This window comes from Neolamprologus brichardi, chromosome 1, assembly GCF_056152115.1.
Source record: "Neolamprologus brichardi isolate AB-2024 chromosome 1, ASM5615211v1, whole genome shotgun sequence".
NCBI lineage: Eukaryota > Metazoa > Chordata > Actinopteri > Cichliformes > Cichlidae > Neolamprologus > Neolamprologus brichardi.
In genome coordinates, this window is record NC_142104.1 from 14,337,975 (window position 1) to 14,364,467 (window position 26,493).

General features: G+C 39.1%; 2 protein-coding genes across 4 annotated transcripts; one reads left to right on the forward strand and one right to left on the reverse strand.

Annotated features, from left to right (window-relative positions):
* Positions 1-299: 299 nt before the first annotated feature.
* kctd3 (potassium channel tetramerization domain containing 3) lies at positions 300-15,205 on the reverse strand. Its single transcript, XM_087834131.1, has 20 exons — positions 15,175-15,205; positions 13,920-14,123; positions 13,507-13,560; positions 12,611-12,656; positions 12,138-12,211; positions 11,968-12,026; positions 11,230-11,310; positions 8,803-8,961; positions 8,099-8,189; positions 7,507-7,697; positions 7,187-7,302; positions 6,917-7,004; positions 6,205-6,321; positions 5,936-6,106; positions 5,672-5,827; positions 5,287-5,383; positions 4,887-5,080; positions 4,639-4,777; positions 4,405-4,527; positions 300-3,972 (listed from the first exon to the last, which is right to left on the reverse strand). Exons 2-20 carry the CDS (start codon positions 13,988-13,990, stop codon positions 3,429-3,431), a joined length of 2,571 nt encoding a protein of 856 aa, XP_087690257.1. The 5' UTR covers positions 13,991-14,123; positions 15,175-15,205; the 3' UTR covers positions 300-3,428.
* On the forward strand, positions 11,659-26,457 carry LOC102791460 (nuclear receptor-binding protein-like). Of its 3 annotated transcripts, XM_006779915.3 has the most exons (20): positions 11,659-12,058; positions 12,378-12,511; positions 15,316-15,377; positions 15,957-16,326; positions 16,502-16,624; positions 16,820-16,921; positions 17,063-17,152; positions 17,379-17,419; positions 17,524-17,618; positions 18,278-18,361; positions 18,968-19,023; positions 19,109-19,207; positions 20,160-20,292; positions 20,634-20,724; positions 21,021-21,071; positions 21,412-21,547; positions 21,655-21,708; positions 21,831-21,894; positions 23,948-24,003; positions 24,247-26,457. In XM_006779915.3, the coding sequence occupies exons 4-20, from the start codon at positions 16,090-16,092 to the stop codon at positions 24,304-24,306; spliced, it is 1,572 nt and encodes a 523-aa protein (XP_006779978.1). In that variant the 5' UTR covers positions 11,659-12,058; positions 12,378-12,511; positions 15,316-15,377; positions 15,957-16,089; the 3' UTR covers positions 24,307-26,457. The 3 variants fall into 3 exon arrangements, with proteins under 3 accessions (XP_006779978.1, XP_006779977.1, XP_006779976.1); XM_006779914.3 differs by lacking the exon at positions 11,659-12,058 and having other exon boundaries at positions 12,240-12,511; XM_006779913.3 differs by lacking the exons at positions 11,659-12,058; positions 12,378-12,511 and having other exon boundaries at positions 14,490-15,377.
* Positions 26,458-26,493: the final 36 nt, after the last annotated feature.

Below are 26,493 nucleotides of genomic sequence, written 5' to 3' on the forward strand. Positions count from 1 at the left end.
AATCTAATCCTAAAAAAAAACACCCGAACAGCATTTGTTATAAGATTAATCCTGATATCGCTTTGATGATATCTGCCCAGAAATCTCGACTGAAATGGTTCAAGACCGATGAAACATGATTCGTATGCACTGATAAATAAAGTAAATTGGAATAAAAAGGTATGTTTCTATCTAAATATAAATGTAAATTATGTAAACAGTTGAATATTTTTTAAGAATAACAATGTGAACTTATAAAAATGAAAAAAAAAATCTGTAATTTTAAGAAAGAAGCGAAACATGCTGAGTATAATCAGACGTTTTAGTGAACACAGTGGTAGTTTCAATTGCACGAACAATGTGACTCTACAGCAACTTAATATTCGATCATTACTCAATGCAGTGGTAAATAATATCGCGTAATGTATACACAATGTAGAAAACAAGAATGCACAGGCCTTTTTAAATAAACAGATATGTATTTCTTTGCGCTCATTAGCATCTGGCTGCCATATAATGTAAACATAGCCAGGGGAGGTTAAGGAGCAACAGATAAGAGACACTGCAGAAGATAAACAAATAACTATGTGCAGAAATACTCATTTAACTCCATGTTTCTATAGAAAATAAACATTAGCAGGTTACTGTAACATTAGTCTTCATAGCGCAAATGCAAATGATGTTAGGTCCGATAGCATGATTATATTAATATAGGCCTTATGTTTGTATGAACAGCGTATACATCAACACACCATTAGACAAATCAATGCATCCGCATCAGGATTTTGTTCTGATTACACGTCCACATTTCACACACTTAATGTATCAAAATGTTACATCTTTGTACAAGCCGTTAGCACACGGTCAGTTCTGTCGTCATTCAGAAATGATTACCAGTGAAACATGTTACATTACTGCTGCTTTTGGAATAGTGTGATTAATATTTCAGGACATGGCTATGCTAATTAAGGTCGTCACTCACAGATATTTTTTGTTTCCAACCCTATATGGTATGCTTGAAACTAAAAGTACAAGTTACATTTTAAAAAAATATATAAAATCCCCCATCTCGGGAGGAAGTTTCGACTTTCCGATCTTAATGCATGTGAGGGTTATGTGCAATGTAGTCTGCTAATGTAATGTTAAGTGCCCACGTATCAGCCACAACATCCGGACATTTACTGTTCTCAGTATTGTAATGTTTATATGTTGCCAGTGCTGGCTAAAGACAGTGTGATGAAGAGCTGAAAGACTTTAAAACAGTTCACCTACTTTTTTCATATTCAAGATCTCTTTGTTTCCCTGGAACAAATTGGGGAATTTTTTTAAAAACAAAAGCAACTTCAATATAATAAACATCAGTATCACTGTCGATCCAGAATTTCACAGTACACTCATCGGTAAATCCCTAATTACTTAATATTTAATGCCACTCTTTACATCTATTTTATCCCGCAGTAAAATCATAACACAATTCTAGCCAACAGCGACGTGGGCAGGTCTGTAACGTGCCTCCACAATGAGCTCCGTCTTCACAAGCATTTGGTCACAATTTTTTTCAATTAAAACACATTAACGGACTGATAACCGCCAAACAAGTTACATAAGGCACTGCAACAGTCATTCAACACAACACACATTTTATACCTGTTTCAAAGGGAGTAAAGTGATGTAGTGTAGGTCCTTGTTTTAGCATGAGTGTAGTGTGAAAATAAAAAAATAAATAATTAGAGTGATCTCGCACAGGCACCACTGTGAAAATAATAATAATAATAATGATAAAGCAGGAACACAAACGGTTCCTCTTACTTGTGAACTATAACAACAAGCTGACAATAAAATGTGTTCTTTCTCTCTGTTGAGACAAGAAGAACTTGACTTTCTATACCACAAAATACTAAAAAAGACATTTGCTTTTACTATTTTGTGTAAATATAATTTTTTTTAGCTTCGAGCACTGAATTATCTTCTTTGAATTCCACATATAGATCGTCTAATAAAATACCTCACATTTTTTTAACATTGCAGTCCAACGCTTCACACAACTGTTTCATTTTTTGTCTTGTTTGAGGATCAAAGAGCCTGTTGAACTGCAATTAGCATAAAAGGAGATTAACAGTGTAACTTGACTGGAACTAACGGGTAAAACTGTGCCGGCTGAAGTGAAAAGCAGGCACTCGTCCACACGGGGGTTCGACGTTTTTGCAGGCCGTTATCCACGTAGATTTCAGTTTGAATCGCCCGGGAACCACTGTTGCATAGTACTGAGCTGTCATATCGCAAACTCTGTAAAGTTGTATCGCCTGCTTGAACTGCTCGCTCTCTATTGGCTTTTTAGTGTTGTTGCTTTAACAACAATAACTACTGTTAACTACTAACCCTGTGTCCCAAAGTATTCTAGGATCCAAGTATCTGCCTAGAATTCTAGTGAAGGTAACACATTTAAGGTAAGTAAAAATCGATTGCACGACAAATTGCACATAGTGTCAGAGATGCTTGATATAATCGTGGCCTCTGGTTCGGGGTCTGATCAATTCCACTGCTCTAGTGCTGAACGGATCAGTCAGCCAATCAGGTGATCAATCACCAAATGGGGTCTAGTTTTACTGATTTGTTCCCTTTTTATACCATTATAAGTGAAATAGTTTGTGATAGGTAACATGTTATGACACTGTTTTAGACTAAAACATCTAAAAGGACTTATATGATAATAGAAGTAACTGTTAGTTACAGATATGAAGACAGATCAGGTTCTGAACAAAGTAATGCATACCTGATATAGGTTATTAGAAACACTTTGAAATATCTTGGTAAATGGTTAGTTACTGTTAGTGCTGTGGTATGTTATTAATGTTAATTAGTTCATGTTTTCACATTTAGAAGTGACCAACCACTCCTTCAACCGTACCTTGTCAAACAGACTTTTGTCCTGTTCTTGTAGTGGCTGTGTGTTCCTTAAGATGTTGAGTGAGCAACATCATAAAAGGAAGAAAAAACACATTTTCTTTCCAGGACTGAGCCAGCAAACGATCTGATTTATGCCTAAAACTTAAAGTGCTAACAAGATTATCAGCAATCTGTTAAGACAGCCTAAAATAAACACAAACAGAGACAGGAGGAGCATCACTGGCACCTGGCAGATTTTTACGAGTGTGAGTAATCTAAGAAAAAAAAGAAATGCATTCCTGCCTTGACAGTGATGTTAGCGTTGGGATGTTGTATATTTATGTTGCGCTCAGTATAACATGGCAGCACTCCTGTTGTGTGGGATTTGAAGAGAAACGAACATCCTGAACCATACTTTAACAAGGCTGTTGTGGAGGCGGAAAGGGCTGTCGCTGCTTTTTTGCTTCGTGTTCCTCTTTTGCTCTTAAATTCTGTTATCGTGATCACCTAGAGGGTGTACCTCTACGAGATAACTTCCACTGAGAGCAAGAGAAAAGGCGCCCTCACAGGCTGCTGTCCTGGCTGGATGGCTCAGGTACCAGCTTCCTGTGTCGTGGTGAGGTGGACAGTTTGGTGGGGGAAGGAGAGGCGTTTGAAGAAGAGTCACTCCCACCGCCTTCTGATCCAGAGGGGACAGAGGCAAGGTGTGGAACTGGAGGAGCCCTCTTTCTCCCAAGAAAGCTTCCTTCCAGTACTCCCCTTTTCCTCACACCTCCATCAACCTTCACTGCGTCTCCTCCCGATGCAGGAGCCTCTCCTTCTTCTGACTGAGCATGTACCTTTCGCCTGACGTCACCTCCTGGAATTGGGCTGTCTGGAGGCTGCCGTGCAGATTCCTGACTGGATTCAGCTTTTGTGGCAGATACTCCAGACGCTCCAGCTGTTGTGTTACAGCTTGCACTTGTGGTACGGGAAGCCCACAGCTCCAAGACTGAGGCTCTCCTCTCACTGTCTTCAGGCCCAAAGTCACAAAGAGAGCGGCGGGCATCAGGGGTCTGCCCTGTGCTGTCCAGGACACCTCGAGTCAGGCTGAAGTTCTGGAAGTCTCTATGAAAGCATGATAATATAGACAGTCACCGCTAGATAGATAATGGAACATAATGCAAACAGGGACAACTCAGCATTTCCTGAACTTACATTAGTAGAGCATAATCAAATTACTATGTTATTGAAATGCCAAGCAAAGCGACTATAAAGCCAAGTGCTTCTGTTATCGTAAGGCACCACAAAGTTTCCATCTCTCCCTGCCCTGTCGTCAGCCAGAGCTCTTCTTTGGCGAAACACAGCATTGTGGGTGAAGAACAACTGATTTAGAAAGTGGTTAAATCGCACAAGAAAAACACTCAATCTTGCTTACTAGTCTCAATATTTGGGTTTTGTTTTTTTGGGGGGGTTAAGTTTTGAAATCCTAAAGTTATCACCTTAGTATACTCTTATTTGAACCCTTCTAGTATAAGTGTTTGATAAATGATATTTCACCGGTAGCTGTGGAAGGACTCAGTTCGACGAGCACGGGCCAGCAGGGGGCTCTCTCTGTAGGGTCGCACAGCTCCATATGTAGCCTGGGTCTCGGGAATGGGCTCCGGTGCCTGTAACTGCAGACTGATGAGAGAAAAAGAAGAAGTCTTTTATGTTCATTCAAACACATCTTCTGATATTTCAGACGGCATATATAGGTTTGTAACCTCAATAAATGAGTGCTGTCTTTCTAACCTCGAACAGGACTCTCGGAGGCGTGTGTGGTGTAGCAGAGAGGGGGCGGGGCTAATGTTAGGTGTCGCACAGCGGGAGGTGCTCAGGTCGCACTGGTCCAACAGCTGTAGCAGCTCCTCCTCTGTAGGCCCACCTATATCTATCAGAAACAAGAGGAGCCTCGTATTAAAAACTTACTGTTTCATTAAAACAAACGCAACATTCGCCTTCACATTTCTGGCTTTTCACTAATCTCTCTCCTTCCTCACCCTCTTTCTTCCTCTCTTCTCCTTTATTGGCGGTGTCCATCGCAGTGGTCAGGTCCCACATTTGGATGCTGCCATTGCCGTGACCTGTGAACAGATAACGGCGAGGTCGGGACCCCATTCGACTGGAGCCCTCACACTCCCGTACCATGAAGCAAGTGATGGTGGTCCCATCCACTGACTGCACTTCGCAGATCCTGAGACACAAATAAAAACGTTAAATGAAATTAAGCCACGCAACCACAAAGACAAAAACTCAGTCATTTACCGGTAGTACATTTTAAAAAGAAGTGCCAAGATCCTAAAGGGACATTTAATGAAAGAAAAAAAGTATCATGTATGTCAGATAATAGGAAACAAAGTCAGATAAAGGTCAGGGGAGCAGAGACGCAGGGCATTGTACCTTTTCCCAGTTGATGAGAGCCTCACAAACAGTTTGTTGGTGATGGGGATCACCTTCTGGATAAAAACTTGCTGATCATCTCTCTCTCCAAAAGGACCTGAGAATAAAAAGCCACCTCAGTGATGTTAAGATACTGCACAAATACTGCAAAAGCCACTACATAAGGTGGTTAATCACAGTTAAAGTTTTGTTTATTTCAGTGTCACTCCATGGAGCTTCACCAACATATAGATACATTTTCAGTTAAGGTTAATAACGATGATGATGATGACCGGTAACTCTAACCCTATTTTGCACAGGGTGGGATTTGTTGTTTATCTTATCAGTGGTGGATTAAAGAAGTTCATGTGTATTACAGTGCAAACACACTTTTTAACTCTCTCACCTATATCATTCCCAGAGCCGTAGCTCCCGTGACTCTCTGCTTCCTCCAGAGACAGAATCTTGAAGGAAGCTAGAGGGGTGGAGCCTGGTTGTGTGGAGATCATCCCTCTGAAGCGGGTTACTGTCCACGTCCGAACGTGGTTGTTATCTGCACACACTGACAGACACAAATACACAACCACATAAGATGCAGGCAGCTGTTATCCTATAAAATCCTCTATAGCCCACACATAGACAGGGATACTGCCTGCAACACCTTCCTCACCTGATACCAAATGTTTCTCAGACAGCATGATCTTTGTCACTGGGCTCCTGTGCACAGTGAAGGTCTGAAAGAGCTGGGGTCCTGAGCCTACTGTCTCTGGGTGTTGCACGATCACTCTCACTGCTCCGCTACTAGTCCCATAGGCTATCTCGATCCAGTTCCCACTCACACCTGAGAGTAGGAGCAGTGGAAAAACAAAAAGCACAATATAAATATGTACAACTAAGTAACGGTCATTTTTCTGTGGGAAGAAAAACTTGCCCACTCACTGGTTTTAGGTGTGAGGTAGACAGACAGTGCAGTGATGGCGTCATTGGATGGGTCGTGATAAAGCTCGGTCACCAAAAGATCGTTGTCTTTCATCCTCAGAGGAAATTTTTGCATGTCTGAAAAGAAGAAGAAGGTTACATGTTAGCGTGTCTTTGTTGGGGTTTTATAAGCCCTTCACTGAATCATTCACTGACTCAGATCCTGGAATGAATCCTCTTTAATCTTTTAGAGGGCGGTGGGGGAGGCCATGGTTGTTTTATAAGCATTTCATAGAGAATGATTTATTAGAACTGTTCCAGAATATTTTACTATTTTGTTTGTTTGTTTTTTATCTTACAGGTATTTATTTTTAATCTGCTTCAGTGCCTGAAATTTTGGATAGGCACAACAGTGATCATCATGGATCAAAGTTACAAAGTTGCTCCTGGTTTGAAGAGAAAAAGCAAGGGCAGTACTGCTTGGCTCACACAGAGAGGAACACCTCTGTCTGTGGCATTTGACAAGACGTAAGAGTGATCACTTTACTCGTGCACTTAATTTTAAGTTATGTAAATAGTCATTATGTTAAACCTGGTTTTGGTTACCCTCCGTTAATTATCACAAAAAAAATTAAATGTATCATTGTTTTGCAGCAGGGGCGTCCACTGGAATAAAAAAAAAATCCATAAACTGTGTAACAGACAGAAAAAACATAAACCTGTGTGTGTGTACCTATGTAGTAGATAGAGCCATTGTTACAGCCCAGTAGCAGGAAGGATCCTGCAGTGTCACAACTGGTGATGGGAACCACATCTTGAACCTAACAAGAAAAAAAAAGGGAACTAAAAATCAGTTCAGTACTGGTGCCTCTCACTAGGAAGCGAATCTAAGTTAAACAAATGCACAATTCAATTATTCAGCATATCATTTTTAATAAACACAAACAAGGAAAATCACAAGCACTCAGCCCTCTCTGTGTTTTACTCACATACGCTCTCCTACCTGCCAGTGTTGTGTGACAGCGTTCCACACTCCAACCTTTCCTGTATGACTGGTAGCCACCAGCTGGTTCCCGATAAAGAAGAGATCGTCAACAGGTACGCCGAGACTGAAAATCCCTGGGGCAGCGCGTGGAGAGAATGAACTTTAACAAAGTTGTAGAAAGCCGGAAAACGTGAATGTAGACTAAAGGTGAAGTCAGAGATTGAAGGAAGTTACGGGTGATACAAAATGGTATGTATGTATACCTATTAAAAAAATCTATCCTAAAGCTTTAAAATGGGGGGAGGGTGTTTCTGTTTATTTTTTTTTTGTTAGCCTACCTATCTCATTACCGCTGCCTCCATCTTGGATACTCCAGAGGATGATACTGCTTTCAGAGGCGGCAGCCACCATCTTGTCTTTATCTCCGTGTGGGCCACCCACCACCTTTGCATTGAGTGCAATACGTTCAATGGTCCAGTCAAGGTAGGGAGAGGAAAACACCTGCTGCCATCCAGAGGATTCCTTTATCCTGCAGAGAAAGGAACACAGAAATACTTTTTACCCTCTGATTATTTTTATGCCTTTCTCGTTAAGTTTTTAAATTGAGAGTGACAAACATGCACCTCTGCACTGGAACAGTTGGATTTGGTTAAGATTAAAGAAGTCTGATATATGAGCTTTCATAAATGTGAGAGTACATACCCACTCTTATTACACCTAATAACATTTTTACCAGGTTGTCCATGTTGTAAAAAAAATGATATTCGCAAAAAGAATCAATTTAACTTGAATAAAACCAAAGATGACAGCTTGAATGCTGGCACTCAGAAACATGAGACATAAAAGACAATGAATGCATGTGTGCATTATAAATTATTTAATGTGTCCCACTTTTGAGCTAGAGCTGTATGAGAAATGTTGTAATATTACCTGTAGCAGATTACAAAGTGCGCATAGGCTGCTACAATCCAGTTGTGGTGTCCTGCTATAATCAGCACCTTCCTAGGGTCAACCATGGGACCTGCACACACAAACAAAACACCATTAACCTCATGTTTTAGCGAGACTTTTTTCTGCCTAATTACTCATTTATTGGTTTCTAAATTACCAAAATTTGATTCAGATTTCTAAAAGCAGCCAGATACTCTACTCTCTGTTTATTACCTCTAATATGTACATCACATGATACCATCATTAGCAAGGAGCAGACCAATTTGAAACTAGGCTACTTCAGTGAGTGCTACTAACGCTCTAAAATTATCATATTAGCTCCAGCAGTGATGCACGCACACGCACACACACACACACACACAAACACACTGTACATGAACTGAACTCTCTTACTGGCATATAGATACTGATGTGCCACACATACGACTGTATCATAACTGTTCTTGCTCCTTCACATGCAGTAGATGCACAGTTGTTGGGGAAGGCAGAAGGCAGACCGCTGTTTCTACTGACAAGTCACTTACTACATTTCCTGCTTGTTTTTTATTCTGAGATTACACCTACAGTATATTCCACAACTGAGTTTTCACAATTTGCTACAATAGATGTAAGCACATGCAAAATCTTCAGATTATGACTATTATTAATCTTCTGTATTCAGAGAGATGTCGCAGGCGACTTGCCCAGTTTGTGGCCGTCATCTGTTCCAGGCGAGACAGAGAAGGATGGGTGAGAAAGGGGGCCAACGCGGGTGAAGCCCTCTGCTCCACTAGGGCCTGGCCGTTCATCTGAAGCAGAGCCAATGGCTGCTGATGCGGGGCTTGATTTTCGGGCAGGGATGGCTGTCAAGATTAACAGAAATTTATAAGTAAAAAGTCCTGCTGACTTTCACTTTTGTGCTGTTCTAGAACTTAAAAGCAGGTTATTTCCATATATATATACGTATACACACACACACATATATACACACACACACACATACATATATATACATATATATTAGGGGTGCAACGATACTCGTATCGATATTGAACCGTTCGATACAGTGCTTTCGGTTCGGTACACATATGTATCGAACGATACAACATTTTTAATTTATTTTATCAACTTTCCTTCTGACGGTGCTGTCTGTGTTGAGCGCTCAGTGGATCTGCACTCGACAGTGCAGCCTAGGCGGAGTAGTCGAACACAGATTCACTGAGCGCAGGGCAAGCTAGCTAGACAGAAGTTAAGCTCGTTGCAACATGGCAAATTGAACCTCCCCCACCCTCATTCAGATCTGGCGTCTGGAACTATTTTGGTCTTCATGTGACGTATGACCCTGAAGGTAAGGGTGTCATGGACTAAAGTAAAACAGTATGTCAGATGTGCCACGCAATGCTCAATTACATGAGTGGGAACTAGTGTGTTAGCGCAGTTAGCTCGTTAATGTGTTGACGCTGTCCAGCCCCACACACGGGGCAATCCGCGGTAGCTCGTTAACGGAGATTTGCCGTGTTGTGGCGTTAACCTTATTTCAGATTAAGGCTGACAGCACTAGTGGGAACACAACGAATATGACTGCACATTTACCCGATAGCATCCTAGTGCAAAGACAAGTGGAAGCAGACAAAAACAACAAGCACGCATACAAACTTTACCGAGTCATTTAGACAGCCGTTAGCACATGATTCTCCTTATGGGGACCTGATATGTTTAATATGCTGCTGAGAATATAGCCCAGAAGAAGCGTATAGTATAGCTGTTATTTTGGAAAGAGACATTTCTCTGTAATAAACTCTCTTTTCCAAAGATGAGTGATTCCTCAATCAGATACAGGGCTCGCAAAATCGCTAGCCCGACCTCCCGGGGCTAGCGATTTTTCCAGTCGGGCTGCCCTGCTCTGCTTGTCGGCCTATCGTAATAAGGAAAAATATATGTCAATGCTTTTGCATTCTTTCGGAAATGTAGCTGGGTAATTATGTCATTGGCATCGGTGAGCTACTGTCAATATGTGACATATTGAAATCGCGTTTGAATTTGCGCTTGTTTTTTGCTTTCACTTTGCAATCGCGCGAACTGTATATAGAGAGCGATAGCACTGATTGGTGAGTGATGATAATTTGCGCACCAATTCCTCTGACATCGTCTTATCAATCGTTAGCTTACTATGCAAACATGACAAGTGAAATCTCCTGCAGCTTAAACATGTGAGAGGTTGATCGCGCAGAGAATCGCTGAGCTTATGTGAGTGCGTGTGTAAAAGCAGCAGGATATATATTTTAGTTCTGCTGAGCCAAATAAGACAGGTCAGGGTGAAGAAGTGACAGCCAAAGAAAAGCTTACCACAAAACGGAAAAGTTATGACAAATCAGACTATAAGGCAAAAAGAAAGTGCAGCTTTATGGTTTCATGGACAAAAGAATTTCTGTGGCTGCAATATGACGAGCTAAATAACCAGGGCTGCACAGAAGTGGTCCGCAGGTGCGCATTCGCTGTCAAAATAAAAAACGCGCACAAGATAAGAAGTTGCAACACGTGTTTGCGTACATAAGATTTTCAGGAGGAGGACAGACATTTGTTTAGAACTCTTAAAGATGTCGAAGAAGCTCCTTTAAGCAATTACTTTGGTGTTCCTCCACCTCCAAAGAAATGTCAGGAGTCCGAACCACAAAAGAAGCGCGTATTCTCGGAAAAGTGGTTGCAGGAGGTGAGCTGGCTTTAAACAAATGATGAACGCACAGAGATGTGGTGCAGAATGAGCCGTGAAAATTTAATAAATGACAAATTAATAAAAAGGCATCAACATTTTTTTGTGTATCGAAAAAATATCGAACCGTGACACCAAAGTATCGAACCGAACCGAACCGTGAATTTTGTGTATCGTTGCACCCCTAATATATATATATATATATGTATATATAGATATAGATATATATATATATCTATATATATATATATATATAGATATAGATATATATATCTATATATATATATATATATATATATATATATATATATATATATGTATATATATGTATATATATGTGTGTGTGTATATATGTGTGTGTATATATATATGTATATGTATTTCAGTTCAGTTTCAGTGTCGCTCAGTTTCACGTCTTTACCTGGGGGTGGCAGGTAACCATGGAAGAGAACACTACCACATGATGAGCGGTCCAGTTCCTCACACAACAGCAGGCGACGCACTGCACATGTATGCACGCACACAAAGACAGAGGGGCAGACAAAAAAACAAAGCAAAAAGCAACAATATGCAAGTTATTATTAGGTCATTATCATAATAACATTAATATGGGTTACTTAATATAGTTACTGATGCTGATTTTCTTTTTCTTTACTGATGGAAATTTTCCTCAGGATCTTGTTCTTTAGTTTGTTTTGCCAAAGTTCATGTCCACTTTGATTCAAATTAGATCCAAGTACTTTGTTCTGTATATAATGAGTTTAAGAAGGTGATCAGCTTTCACTGAGGTAAGCTTCCCATTTGAGTACAGAGACAATGCAGGGAAGTTACAAACATTGAAACAGGATGTAAAACAACATTAGAGTACATGGAACTAACACTATTACAGCTGCGAGGTTGGTTAAATTGAGCCTCAAAAAAACATTCAAACTAAAGAGCAACATTTCACATTAACGACAGCAGCTCTTTGTACTATACTCGTTCCAAAAAACCCCCAACCTACTCAACTATTATGCAATGCCTGCTGATATTGGAGACATGGAGTGAACGCTGGCAAAATGTATTGGCTGCAAAACAGGTTTATTATAAGCTTTCCACAATGTTTGTACTCATACTTGGCTGACTCTGTTTCCTGTTAAAACTTTGTTCCACAACATACCCAGAGGAGTAATCCCATAAAACTCTGCTTCATGTCTCAGGACGCTGATGTTGACACCCCTGCAGAGAGAAACAAACAGCATATTTGTTCTGTAAGTTACGAGGAACAAAGCGACAGAATTACACCAAAAAATAGACAGATATTTTCTGAATATCATTAAGACTGCTCACCGCAGGTCCAGTTCTTTGGTTCGGAGGAAATTCAATATTGGTGCAAAAGCTGTCGGGTCTCTGTCAATAAATATCTGAAAGACAGAAAATCAGTTGGTGAGGACTGAAAATCCAGTTGTTTGTCGCAATAGACACAAAAGCTGCCTAACTATTAAGTCACTTGATTGGAGAGTTAATGAAAATGTCATGGCTCTGGAGAGTTACAGTGAACATTTCTGTTTATTTTCTAACACTTTTCAGAATCCACAACAAATTCTGGAACTAAAGTTATGAAGTCAGAAGTGGCCTTGCAAAAACAGCGCGTCATCCAACAGCAGAGAAGTGGATGTCATCTCATCTGCTCATCTCAGCACCATGCATCGTACTTCAGAACAGTAATGTGTAACAGACAAAATGTCATGTCCTTTTTCTTTCCCCTGATGTTGGATGGTGCCTGCAGATGCTGCCCCAGTTTGGAAGCAACGGCTACTCACAGCTCCAGTTTCATCCCGAAGAGTGGAGATCCTTCCACTCAGTAAACTGGAAAAGAGACACAAGAGTTCTCCAGTTAGCTAAAGCACATCTCTATTTCCACTTACCACCAGTGTCACCACTACAAGCAATTATTTTACAATAACAAACACTTGGCTAGCCTGTTGACACTGAAATACAAATTATTACTATATCAGTGTGTGCTGCTATTAACTATGACTATTAAGTTGAAAGAGTCTGCATGAAAAAAAAAAACCTTCAGACAGCTGGCAGCAGAGCAGATAGACTGACAGACGGGCAGACAGACAGGTGCCTTGGCAGGCATTTACACTACTTGGTCAGCTGTTGTCAAACTGTGAGCCAGTCCAGTGTTTTGAGTTTGTTACGACTCTGGTATCTGACTAGCCCTAATCAGCTGTTTAGCCTTAGAGGGTAGGATTCCCTCTAAGGCTAAAATCTGATTTTAAAAAAGCCACACATTCCAATACCTTTATTATAACATTTACATTGAACACTTTTGCACAGAGGACTACTTTATTATGAACCTTTTTCCGGTAATAGTGAATAGTACTTCTAATCCCCTGATATTTACCATCACTGGGATTGTAGCAGGATGAAGTAGGGCAGAAATGACATAATGTAGCATCCATACTTAACATTAATTATGTAATATGAATGAGTGCATAGTAATATGCTCACTGAGTCTGACTGCTATATGCATTTAGATCATTTTCTACACAGCAGCTGTAGACAATACAGAGAAGTCACACAATTTACAACTAAAGTGGAGCTTCTTATTTGGTAGCAGCAGTAAGGGAAGAGCAGTAACGCAATCAGCTCCGTGTATTAACCAAATATATCCCATGTGTTTTACAAGAGTCTGGCAGCATTTACAAACCTTGAAAAGAAAGAGTCTGGGATCCACATCAGAGTCTGTCTGGAGGTGCTGAACCTGCAGTATGAATTATAACATTGTGAAAAAATAGAAAGTTGCATCATTAAAATCATGACTGGGCAATCTGTCGACCAAGAGGTATAATTAGTGGTCACAACAATGACTGGTGTGGCTAAAAGAAGAAAAAAAACTGCCTTTATTATGAAACTGATATATTGTGTATTTTCAGTGTGTACATTATCCCTCGTGTGTAAGAAAGTAGGAGTAACGATCAAGTAAACAAGCTTGTGTGGTGTGTCTACTCGAGCTACATCCGTGGCTGTTTGTCCATGTAAACACACATCATTACCCACAGGCGCTCAAATTTCACAAATAATTGCTATCATCTTTTGAGGTGTCCCACTGACGAAGCTTACCTCGTCCCACCGACGTTTAACTGAATGATCTCTCCCATCGCAGGCGTTAAACTGTTTCCATTTGTGGCCATGATGAAGTGAACCAGCGAAAAGTCGCTGCTCCGTTATGAACGTTTCTGTCACGAAGGCTAGCTTGCTAACGCTCCAGTCCCCAGCTCAGCTGATGCCCCGACTCCTCAGCCTCACAGCCTCTCCTGCTTCCACCTTCCATAAAATATCCGTTATACACGACCTATGTGAACCGCGTTGCTATCACGAAGCCTCCGCATAGTGAGCGAAGACGGGCTGGGAGTGTTTTTAATCAAAAAAGCAGCCACACAATAATTCCTTTATTTTCCTGCGCGCTTGTTTGCATCACTGCATAGATGTAAATCGTGGATACTAGGTTGCGCAGGATTTTAGCAACGTGAAACAGCTGTACGAGCCAGCTAAAAAAAAAAAAAAAAAAAAAGCCAAGAGAGTTCCCCTCTAGCAACTTCCGCTTTCGATGAAACCACGTAGTGCCAATCGCTAAAACAATGTTTTAAGGGGGAAATTATTTTTAATTTATAATTAATTTAGTATTGCTAACCGGCACGAGATACGTACGTTTAATTAATTACTAAAATAGTTGTGTGACATACAAGCACATATTTATGAAATTACAATGCCCAGTGAGAACTTTTGAACTTGTATCTCTTATTAAGGGATCTATCTGGATTGTTGTTCAACACAAGTCGCCAAAGCAAAATGCATTTTATTTACTTGTAAAAACAAGTGCAGCATAAAAATAAATACAAAACCAAATACTTGGTAGGTTGAAATTTTAAGATACCTAACTCGGAATTTTCTGATTACTCGTTTTTTTTCAGTTGCGGAAACATGAATATGAAATAGCTCAAATTCAAATAATCACACAATTTTCATGGTGTTTAACCTCAATGATCATGCGATGGAGTAAAAACAAAATCAAAGTATATATATATAGGAAGTTATAATCGGCAGCTACAGAATTTTTGCTTTTATTTTAAAAATCTATATATTGTTCTTCTTTTTTTATTATTTAATTTGTTTTATCGGACACAACATTTTGTTTCTTTCTTTGTGTGTCTGTTAGATCATGCGTTGTTAAGTTCGGATAAAAATATTAACCACTCCCACACAACATCGAGGGGAAATATGGACCCAGACACAGCTAAATTTCGAACTCAGGCCTAGTGCTTTGGACAAAAATAATGTAGCCTTTTTGTGTAACTTTTTTAAATAGCGTACTCACCGCTCTGCGTTTTCTGTGCGCAAGCAAGCGCTCCTCAAGTGTTGCCCCGCCCCTCCCACTTATGCTGTGCGAAAGGGACTTGAAACCCTGCAACATTTTTTATGGCGAACTAACATTTTTTATATTGCCGTCTCTTTGCAGCTTTTTCATCAGTATGTAACCCTGGGCTGTTTGTTAACTTTGCGGTGCTCTCGTGATCCACGGTAAGACGTTAGTATGTTGCTGTTCAACTTTTTATGTTGGCAATCTGTTTATTTACCTTTCATTAGCTTGTTAGCCTGGGGAAAGTTAGCCAAGGAGTGGGTGGTTGAACTTTAAGCTAACATTGAACACTAGCAGGAACCTAACCAAATAAGTTCACTTACACGAGTTATTTAGTCTCCTGTAACAGTAATGTCATTTTGCGTCTAAGCTATCAGTAAAGCGCAGGGCTTCCTCTCTTAGTAACTTAAACACACAATTATAGGTAAAGAAACTAGAGTCGGAGAGGAAACGTGAATTACAAATTTTGCTAATGCATCCTGAATGCATCTTAACTTCTTACTACTTGGAAAGAATTGTAGCTAATTTATTAGCACTAACGACTCATCCATTCTTCGTGAAAACACCTTTGGATGTTGAACAGCCATTTTTAATCAATACAGATGTTATTAACACACAATATGGACATAAATGTGAATGATTCTCAACTCTTCTACCTCTCAGAACACGTTGTCCTTGTTATAAAAAGAAACCCTATAAAAGCTCTCTCACGTTCTATACATATGTGTTATTGTTTACAGTCCTCCCTTCTGATCGCTACGTTGTTGAAAAGCCTGCCTGAGAAGAAGATGGATGTGTGACTCGTTCAAACAGAGATAGGAGAAACAAGAAAGAGACATTGTGTCACTTGTTTCAACTCAGAACCTGTGTGTTATGATGTCTGAGTCAGAGGAGAGGGGAACTCCCTGTACTGAGGGAAAGCCAGAGCTCACATCTGGAAATATGTCCAGTACTACCCACCAGGTACAAAGTGGACCCTCTGTGTCTCCATCTGTGTCCTCTGTCCAGCCTAGTACTATCTCAGCGACAGAGGATGAGGACGAAAGTGAAGATGAATCATATATTCTGGAAGAGAGCCCTTGTGGCCGCTGGCAGAAACGTAAAGAAGAGGTAAGGGTGGATCATTGAGGTAAACTATAAAATGAGGCATAGATGAAAACAAAATGCTGGAGAGAATAAAAAAAGATGATGAAAACACAAAACTTGAGGAAGGTGTTTTTGATTTCTGCTTCATTTTGGTAGTGAAACATCTGATCTCATGAGCCGCTGTTCCCTTTAAATGTAGGTGAATCAGCGTAACGTCCCAGGGATTGATGCTGCATACTTGGCTATGGACACAGAAGAAGGAGTGGAAGTAGTTTGGAATGAAGTTAAGATCTCAGAGAGGAAAAATTTCAAAATGCTGGAGGTGAGGCACATTGTTACAAAGTGATCAGGCACATTGTTACAAAGTTCATAGTGACGCTGTGGCATTTTTTGAATTCTATGAGTGATGTCATCGGGCGCTACTTTACAGGAACTCTCTATGAGCAAGTGGAAAAGCAACATTTTGTACTATTTTATTATAACTGCTATGCTTTCTGTCCTTTTTTCTTGGATTTAGGAAAAGGTAGAGGCTGTATTTGATAACCTGATTCATTTGGAGCATGCCAACATTGTCAAGTTTCACAAATACTGGGCTGACAAAAAGGACAACGGGGCCAGGGTGAGTCTCAGGCTTTCAGAGACATTGTTTCATATTCTGTCAACTCCATAAGAATTATTACTATTGCCCTGAAATAATCACAGTTTACATTTGAACAATGTCTCTCTTTGTGTTTTCTACACACTTCTTTATCTCCCTAAGGTGATTTTTATTACTGAATATATGTCATCTGGAAGCTTGAAGCAGTTTCTGAAAAAGACAAAGAAGAATCACAAGACCATGAATGAAAAGGTAAAAAAAAAAGACTTTATAATACTGCATATGTACTAGAATATATGAAAAGTCTTCTCTAAAGGTAAAAAATAACTATGTTTAAAGCCAGAATGTGGGACTGTCTTTCTGGAGCAAAGCGTACTTTTCATATTATAGTAAAATTTCAGTAATATTTTTTGGTTAAATGTCAAGCCATTTTGGAAACCAACTAGAAATTGCTCTGATAAATTGTGTGATCCTACAGGCTTGGAAGAGATGGTGCACGCAGATTCTTTCAGCTCTAAGGTCATTTTTAAAAATGTTCTTTTATTTTAATATACACTCACATTGATAGCAATCCAGTACATTGTATGTATTTGTAATTTCTTTTTCTTTTTTCTGATATGCAGTTATCTTCACTCCTGTGATCCTCCCATCATCCATGGCAACCTGACCTGTGACACTGTCTTCATTCAGCACAACGGCCTCATCAAGATTGGATCAGGTATAAAATTACACAGGTTTCATCCCCTGCGTTTTAGGTAGTGAAGGCAAAGCAACAGTAAAGGAGTCAAATTATAATAAATTATGGATTAAGAAACAAAGTTTTCGTAGAATTAAACAGGAAATTTCTGTGATTTTTGTGTACAAAATAACAAGAAACAATGTTCAAGTGTTCAAGTCTTGCCAGTGTTAAATATATATTTAATACACAGCCCATGTTATTGCTTTTAGTTTGCAAGCTGAGCAGGAAATAGACTTTGAGGAGTTCAGACTTCTTATATAATGGTCAAATCTTTGCCTTGTTCTTGTACAAACCAGTCCTGCACATCATATGAGGGAACAAAAGTTGTGCATAATGTGGTTTAGAAAACCAATTCTGAGTGTAAATATGGCTACAGTGACTCAAGTGTAACCACAAAGCCTCCAGACAATCCCACACTAAAGTTTAAACAACAGAAGGTAATATTTACATCGCTAGTTTCTGAATTTGGTTCATCTTTTCATCGCATATCTTTCTTGTTTGGTTGGTTTTTTATTTCATTTCTTTTTCAGTTTGCAGTTTTGCTTCTTCCTATCCTATGCGTACTTTTCAGACTTTTCTTATCTTTTCTCTCATCCTTCTGTGTATTCTGAAAATAATTGTCCTTATCTCATTTGCAGTTGCTCCAGACACCATTAACAACCACGTAAAGACTTGTACCGAGGAACAGAAAAACTTGCACTTCTTCGCTCCGGAATATGGAGGTAGATTTAATCAAAATAAGACCTTATATTATTTTTCTCTTATTACTGATATTAGCGATTTATACCTATGATACAGCTCTGTTGGAAAACATGTTTAAACACATGAACTTCAGCTTTCTCACAAAAATATTTTTATTATATTAACATGATTGAAAAGTCAGCGTGTTCCATATTTCATTTTCTTTCCTTTAGCTTAAGAGAGTACACGTTTTTCTCTTCAAAACCCTTTCTGTTAAATAAAATATGGCAAGCTTGTATTTTTAAACAAACAGTATTTTATGTAAATGTATATAACATCAAAGTAATAGAACAATATAAAATGTAAGGAAGAGGTCCTTGGAGGCATACTAAATTCTTATGCCCCATTCTAATATTTTTGCTTATTGCACAGTTATTTTTCCATTTAAATTCCAGGCACAAAGTACTTCATGCGACAGGATCATGTATGCTCTTATTAATATCTCTTTTTGGGTTGTTTTTTTTGGTTTTTGGGGGTTTTTTTGGTCAGCTGGTGTGCTGTCAAAGACGCACTTTTGATTATTGGATCATAGGTCTTAGTCTAGATTACGATGTAATATATGTACATACTGTCTTTTCCCGTTGTAGATGTTGATGTTACTACAGCCGCAGACATCTACTCCTTTGGCATGTGTGCCTTAGAGGTGAGATGGGACCCGTAGTATATGATATATAAGAGCTTAAACTGTTTCCCAGAGCTGTCTGTTAATGAGTGCTGATGTGTTGCAGATGGCACTGTTGGAGATTCAGGGGAATGGAGACTCTTCTTACGTTTCTCAGGAGGCCATCAACAATGCCATACAGTTACTGGAGGACCCACTGCAGAGGGTGAGATTCAGTATATCGTGTGTTTGTAGGCGTCAGCATCTTTATTCAGTCCTGATCAAAAGTTTAACACCACTTAAAAAAATGGCAAAAAAGTCATATTTTGCATGGTTGGATCTTAACAAGGTTCCAAGTAGAGCTTCAACATACTACAACAAGAAATGGGAGTAAGACAAAACATTTTTCTGGACATAACCAGCGGCCGTTTGATAACCCTGCACCTCTTGAAGCTCCATTGTTCCACTGAAGGAAAAAGCACCTCACACCATTTTTTTTGAAGGCCTTCAGTCTCAGATGCCGTCTGATGTTTATGGGGCTGCAGTCTGCACCAGTAACAGCCTTAATTTGGGTTTGAGGACCATCCAGTGTCTTGAACGACAGCCAATTAGATCCTCCGGCTCAGTGCTGGTAAAATTTTTTTGGTTCTTCCAATTAACCATAACCCTCAAGATCATTTAAGAAATTCCAAATGACTGTCTTACTGCGTCCCACCTCAGCAGCGATGGTGTGCTGCGAGAGGCCCTGTTTATGCAGTTCAACAACCTGACTGCGTTCAAAAAGGGAACTTTTTTTTTTTTGCCTTTGCCATCAGAACGTCATGACAGTGTGACTACCTGACAGAAAATGACATTGAATCCACATTTTTGCACAGATTTGGCCTTGTGGTCCTAAACTTTTGATGAGGTGCTTCAGTTTAAACATTACTTTCATTAAATTGCATGCTCAAAAAATGTTTTGTCTCATTCCCATTTCTTCTGTATATTATAGTTTTTGTTTCCTTTGTCCTGCCTCCCTCCCTCACCCTCAACTGGTTGCAGCAGATGTATGCCCCTCCCTCTCCTGGTTCTGCCAAATGTTTTCTACCTGTTAAAAGAGAGTTTTTCCTTCCCACTATTGCCAAGTGCTTGCACACAGGAGATCACCTAATTTTTGGGTTTTTTCTTATGTTATATAGGAATTAATCCAGAAGTGCCTGGAATGTGACCCTCTTGCCAGACCTACAGCCCGGGAGCTTCTTTTTAACCAGGCTCTCTTTGAAGTACCGCTCTTAAAACTGCTGGCTGCACACTGTATTGTCAGCCATCAACGTAAGTCCCTTCCCCCCAACAAAGACAAAGTTTTATCAGGCTTAAAACTTGCAAACCTCTCATGAAGAAGACATTTTTTTAAAATCTGAACAAGCAAATTTAGAAACATAACCTTAAACTGTGTTGTTAACAGTGTGATAAACATATTGCACTGCACGTTTCATAAGCTTTTTTTCTGCTAATTCATTATCATCTTTTTGTGGTGTGGTACTGAGCAAAACAGGTCGCAAGCTAGTGTGACTAATGGTGTCATTTCCTGCCTCTTGAACAGATGCAGCAACAAGAATGTATGCAAGTGTAAATTTAAAGATATTTACTTTTATGTTAATTTAATTGCCCAGACATGATTCCTGAGAATGCCCTCGAGGAGATCACTAAGAAACTGGACCCAAACCTGGTTGTTGCCGAGACCAAAGAGGATGTTCAGCTCAAGTAAGTGCCAAAGGCTGATATTCGTGTTGTAGTTTAAATGAACATCTAAAATTATGTTTTTATTTTGCACCTTATTTAAATAGCAGTAACATCAGTGATATAAAGTATTCTCTAGGTTGTTTAGTAGTAGAACATACTGTTTACTCAGCAATATAATAGCTGAAGGGTTGTCAAATAACCCCCCAAAAATAAATATATATACATATTTAGTTTTTTGTATTTTTCATTAATCATTATAATATATTAAATATTGTCTCAAATGGTTCAAAAAAGTACTATTCCCTTTTTTTCTGTAGGCTTTCACAGTTTCCAGCTTTGGAGCTGGACAAGTTTCTGGAGGATGTGAGGTAAATGCACAGCTGCTGCTATTAACCCTGTGTATGCTCAAAAATGGGTCTGGCCACAAGGAGGCAGTAGTGGGCCATCTGACTGTTTTTTGTACTGCCTCCACTTATCTTTTAAAGTACTATATGATGTGATGTGATATTTTCAGTATCTTAGATTTTGTGGCTATTATTTGTTAAAAAATAAAATGTTGTGTTTTGGGCCTTTGTCTTCAACTATTAACCATATTTATTACACTGATTTATCCAATTCCCATTCTTATTCCATTGTCTTATCAGTTCACTTTGTTTCTTTTTTATGTTTTCTCCACATTTTCCTTTCTTTTTTCTCTCTTTTGATCAGGAATGGTATTTATCCAATGACGGCATTTGGGCTGCCCTGTCCACATCAGGCTCAGAAGGAGACTATTAAATCTCCTGTAGTCGTCCCTCCAGTCAAATCCCCAACACCTGAACCTTCAGAGCTTGAGACACGGAAGGTGTGTAAAACAACTAATACCAGCATAATGGACATTGAACTGGCCACTGAATGAAGACACAGCGCATCACATAAAGTTCTATTGTGACTGCTCTTCTTTTTCTGCAGATTATTCAGATGCAGTGCAGCTTTGAGCCTGTCGAAGAGGGAGCAAAGTATCATGTAAGAGTTATAACATTAGCAGTTTTCTCTTTTTATTTTTAAAATAATTCAAAATACAACAACCCTGCTGCAACAACTTGAAATGAAAATAACCTTTTCTCAATCTATTTCTGTCCTTTTAGCTTACATTACTGCTGAAAATGGAGGATAAACTGAATAGACATCTAAGCTGTGACATGTTACCTCGTAAGATCAACATATTTCATATCTTATCATCAGTTCATATGACACGCTGACACATGTGTAGTGAGCTTGAAAAAGCTAAACGCTGTTGTCGATCAAGTATAGAAAATTTGGAAGACTTGCATTATAAACACACAAAAAAAAAAACAATATTTAAAATTTCCATCAGCTAAACCTTAATGGCTTCTGGTAGAGGTTCACATGTAAACATGTCAGACTTCAGAGTGAGGTTTTTATAAAGAATATCTATTTTGTCGATAGGTTTGGATTTAGGGTTAATGATAGAATTCCATTTGCATGTATTGGTAAACAAGGTTGACGAGGTTGTAAATATGTGAGTGTGATTTTTATTACTTTAACATGGAGTATCCCTCCCTGTGTCCACGTGTTTGTACTGAGGCATGTAGGAAAGTGAGAGTGAAGTTCCAGAGAGAGCTTGAATGGCGTCACAATGTACACAGTGTGCATGACTATTTTAGGCTGGAAGACTAGCTGTCGCTTGTGTGTCATGAAAATCTTGTGCTTATTTTAAAAATTTATTTGACGTGCTTTTATTAGATGGTTGAAATCTGATCAGTCTTCATCATGGAAAAAGAGAAAAAATTTTTTTGTTTTTTTAAATTTTGCTAGTTTTTGAATGACAAGTAGAAGCTTGAAGGGAGGCAAATGAGAATATAACATACAACTGGCAGTGCGATCTGATCTAATGCACATGCACAAACAGGTATGGTAGGCATGTGTAATGTTGCAGGCGTGTGGAGAATGTCAGGCCTGTGAAAGGCTGCAGCTGCCAGCTGTCACCTCCTGTGTCAAGGTCTGCTCATCTCTTCCCGGGCTTTCATCCCCCTGTCTCTCATTTACAGACTCAGTTTGTCACATACTCGCATGCATTCACTTTACTCTATCTCTTTAGCATTTTCTGTTTCTCACACCATATGTCTTCTTTTGGACACTTGCACCCAAATGCCACTGAAATACTTGATGATACTTTACCTCCATGCGCACCCACACTTACTAATCACGCCTTGTTGTTCTTGCAAACTGTCTTGGATATTTTTTTAAAGACAGAAAACCCTAACTCACATTGAACCACTCAGATTTCACCACCTTAGCATTTTGCATGGTTAAGCTAAATCCTGCTACAACATGTTTACATTAAAGGTAAATGGGTGCTAATTTTGTTAAATGACTTAATACCAGACCACAAGGAGCAAACAAGTGAGGAAGCCTCACCCTGAACTTGAATATGAAGCCCCTCTTCACGTAGCTGGGGCCCACGGGTGTGTTTGTTAATGTCAAAGTTATTGGATCCTCTGTCTCCTCCTGCAGCTTGTTGTCCCAGCCACATTCCTGGTATAGTTATAAATTGACAGCTGTGTTATTAAAAATTGACAGACCATGACAAACCACACAAAGCACAGAATAGTGCAGCCACTATAGAAAAAGGAAAAAGTTTCAAAACATTAGGTTTTAACTAAACAGGTGGTCTTGGAAGGAAGTAGGCAACAAAATTTGTGATAATACTTTGTTCTGAATATTTTACCAATGTCTTAATGTATTCTGAGCAACCTAGCAATTATGTAAGCACCTTTATCTGACATTTTCTGTCAGTTTTTAGGTAAACAGTGTGTACAGTCACATATTGCTGTGAAAAAGAAAGAACAGGATTAGATGTTGACAAACTAGATAAAACTAGATTAGATTTGAGTTTTTTATGGCTGTAGAAAGAAGAGTTGGGAGATACTAAGACTTCAAAAAGAGACAAACATGGTTTAACAGTTTTTGACCTGGCAGAACCACTTTTGTCCTTTTCTTCTAATTTGATAAATCTCTTCCGGCACCCTCAATAGTAGATGCTTGTTGCCTTATAACATTTAAAATTTGCACAGCCATACCACAAAAATGTTTTAGTGGTGCAAAGAGCAACCAGAGTATTTGGGGGTTTTTTTATTCGTCTTATGTGGTGTGTGTGTGGGGGTACTTTAGCTTCATGGGTGTGTGTGCTGAAGTTGTGACTGTGAATTACTGTTACAAACTACATTGGTATGTGTTTCAGATGAGACCTTTCAAGATTTGTCCGCAGAGTTGGTGCAGCTGGGCTTAATCAGTGAGGTGGGTTTTTTCCTGTGTTTAAAAAAATCATTGTGTGTGTGTGTGTGTGTGTGTTTTATTTCCAGTGTTTGAAAGTGGCAGCTGATCATTATTAATATACTCTCCCACACGGAGACATTTTTTTTACTTTTTTGCCAACATTTCTTACTTCCTGACACAGTTTCTGTTATATATTTATTTATTTGTATGTATGTGTGATTATAACATCCTGGGTTGTTGTCATTGTCTTTATGTTCTTTGCAGGTGGACCAAAACACAGTAGCCATTCAACTAGAAGAATCATTCAACCAAGTTCCTCACTAGCAATGGCTTACCAGACCATCGCTCTCAGCCTTGTTACATGTTCTTTTTTGTTACACAGTGACTACCTGGTTTGCTTGTTTCATTTTTATTTTATTTTTTTAATGAAGCCTTAAGCGATGATGTGACCAAAGGAGAAGCGCTTTCTTACTTCAGGGAATAACATTTCCTAAAAGTTCCCAAATATTAAAAGTAAAGCCAGATGACTCCACGCAAACCTCCAGTAGTAATTTGAAGTTTTTATTTTAAAAGTCAAATGCATACACGCCTACAATATGTTCATGTCAGATCCTTTTGAATGATTTGGCTATTAAGTTAGGTATGTCGAATTGCAAGCTAAACTTAATCAGTGCTGGAACATTGATCAAGTTTAACGCACTTAGTTGCAGTTTTATATTGAAAGCTACACTTTCCTCACAGTTGTATTTCAGGGCAGGGTGTTTACATAATGATTTGCCTGGCCTGTTTGTGTTCTGGGAGGAGATGGTGTAAAACTTCATCAGACCTCATTCTGGCCTTTAAGAGTCACATGGTTTTCTTGCTCCTGTTTTACAGTAGAATCTAACACCTGTGACAGTCAGCAAAATTGTGACTTGGAGGGAGGTGGAGGGATGCGTTTCCACACCAAGGAAATCTAGAAAACAACTTACATCAGTTTCTTCTCGTTTGGCTCCTCGTTACATGATAGAGCATTCCCACCTCTTTGAATTTCAGTGTTTGTTAGACCAACCAAGTGCCTGTTGGGTTAAATATGTAGAATAGTTTGAAACTGGATAACAGACACTTGTTTTATTTCACTTGATAGTTTAAAAAAAAAAATCTATGTAATTTAAAAGGCCTTTGGTACACAACAAAATGTGTGTGTATTTCACATTTTGAGAAGCCATCTTACCCTCTTTCTCTGAAAGATGATCTCTTGGTTACTTTAAGATACTGTGAACTCAGAGTTACTGAATTTCTCTTTTATTTTTTATGGGCTTGCTTTACTGTAGGCACTCTTGCCTGTAATTCCTCTTTTCATATTGTTTTTATGTTGTTTGGTTTTACCATTTGCTGCTTGTTGGGTTCGCACACGGTACTCTTCCCTTAAGTTGTTCAGAGAGACTTGTGTACTAAACTCATCTGCCATATCTTGTAGAGAGATGACCCAGGCTTTTCTTTGTGTGTTTTATACATGTTAATCCGAAATAGCATGTGTTTTTCTTTATTTGTTTACAGCAACAGCACAGACACCACGCTGATAGTCTCAGCCAATACACAACCCGTTGTGTTTCCGTTGTTTTCTTTGTTAAACAGTGATTTTTGCTAAAACTCGGACCTGTTGCATTGAGCACAGACACTTGAGTAAACACCTTTTACATCATACAGGTCTTGTTTAGACCTGTGTTGTGACCAGGGAGTTAATTGTGGCCTTTTTGTGACATTGTGGCACAAAACTCTTTTTGAACTACTGGTACTGCTGTCTGAAAGCTCAAACAATTTAGGAACTTAAACAGGTAGTAAAATTGCTAGAAAAACAACTGTTGCGTACGATAACTTCTGCTGTGCTGGTATTTTATTAAAAATATACTTCTAAGTGTATTGTAACTGGTCTAGCAATCCGATGAAAAGTTGTTTGCGCTTTCAGACTGATATTTAATCCAATGCTGGTTATTGAGCTATAATATTTAAGCTGTACACCTCTCTGTTGAGATAATAATCCAGTGATTTCAGTGGTCTTTTTCACCAAGTTCAGGTCACTTTTTCTGTCCCACTTTCTTTTGTACATAAGTGTTCTGTCCTATTCCATTATTTTCCACTGTCTGCATGTGTGTTTGTGAACTGGCAAGGTTGTATTTTCCAAAGAGTTGTTCTCATGCCAGCCAGGAGAATGTAAATGCACCACATGTAGAAGTGGTTTTAAAAAAAAAAAAAAAAAACCTCCAATGTGATGCACCTGAGTTTTATACTGACTCTCTCTCCCCTGCACCTCTGTTCTCTCTTACTTTTGTACCTTTCCAGCCAGTTTGTGATGAAACTGGTTAATAAGTTATTGTACAGGGTGTGCAGCTCTAGCCAGTTACTCCATGATACCAGCTTTTGGTTGTATTTTGAAATTCCTACATTTTGTATTTCAAAGAATACTGGTTCTTACGAATAAATGTGTGAACTGCATCATGACTTTGTGTTTTTGGAGTCATTTGCGAATCA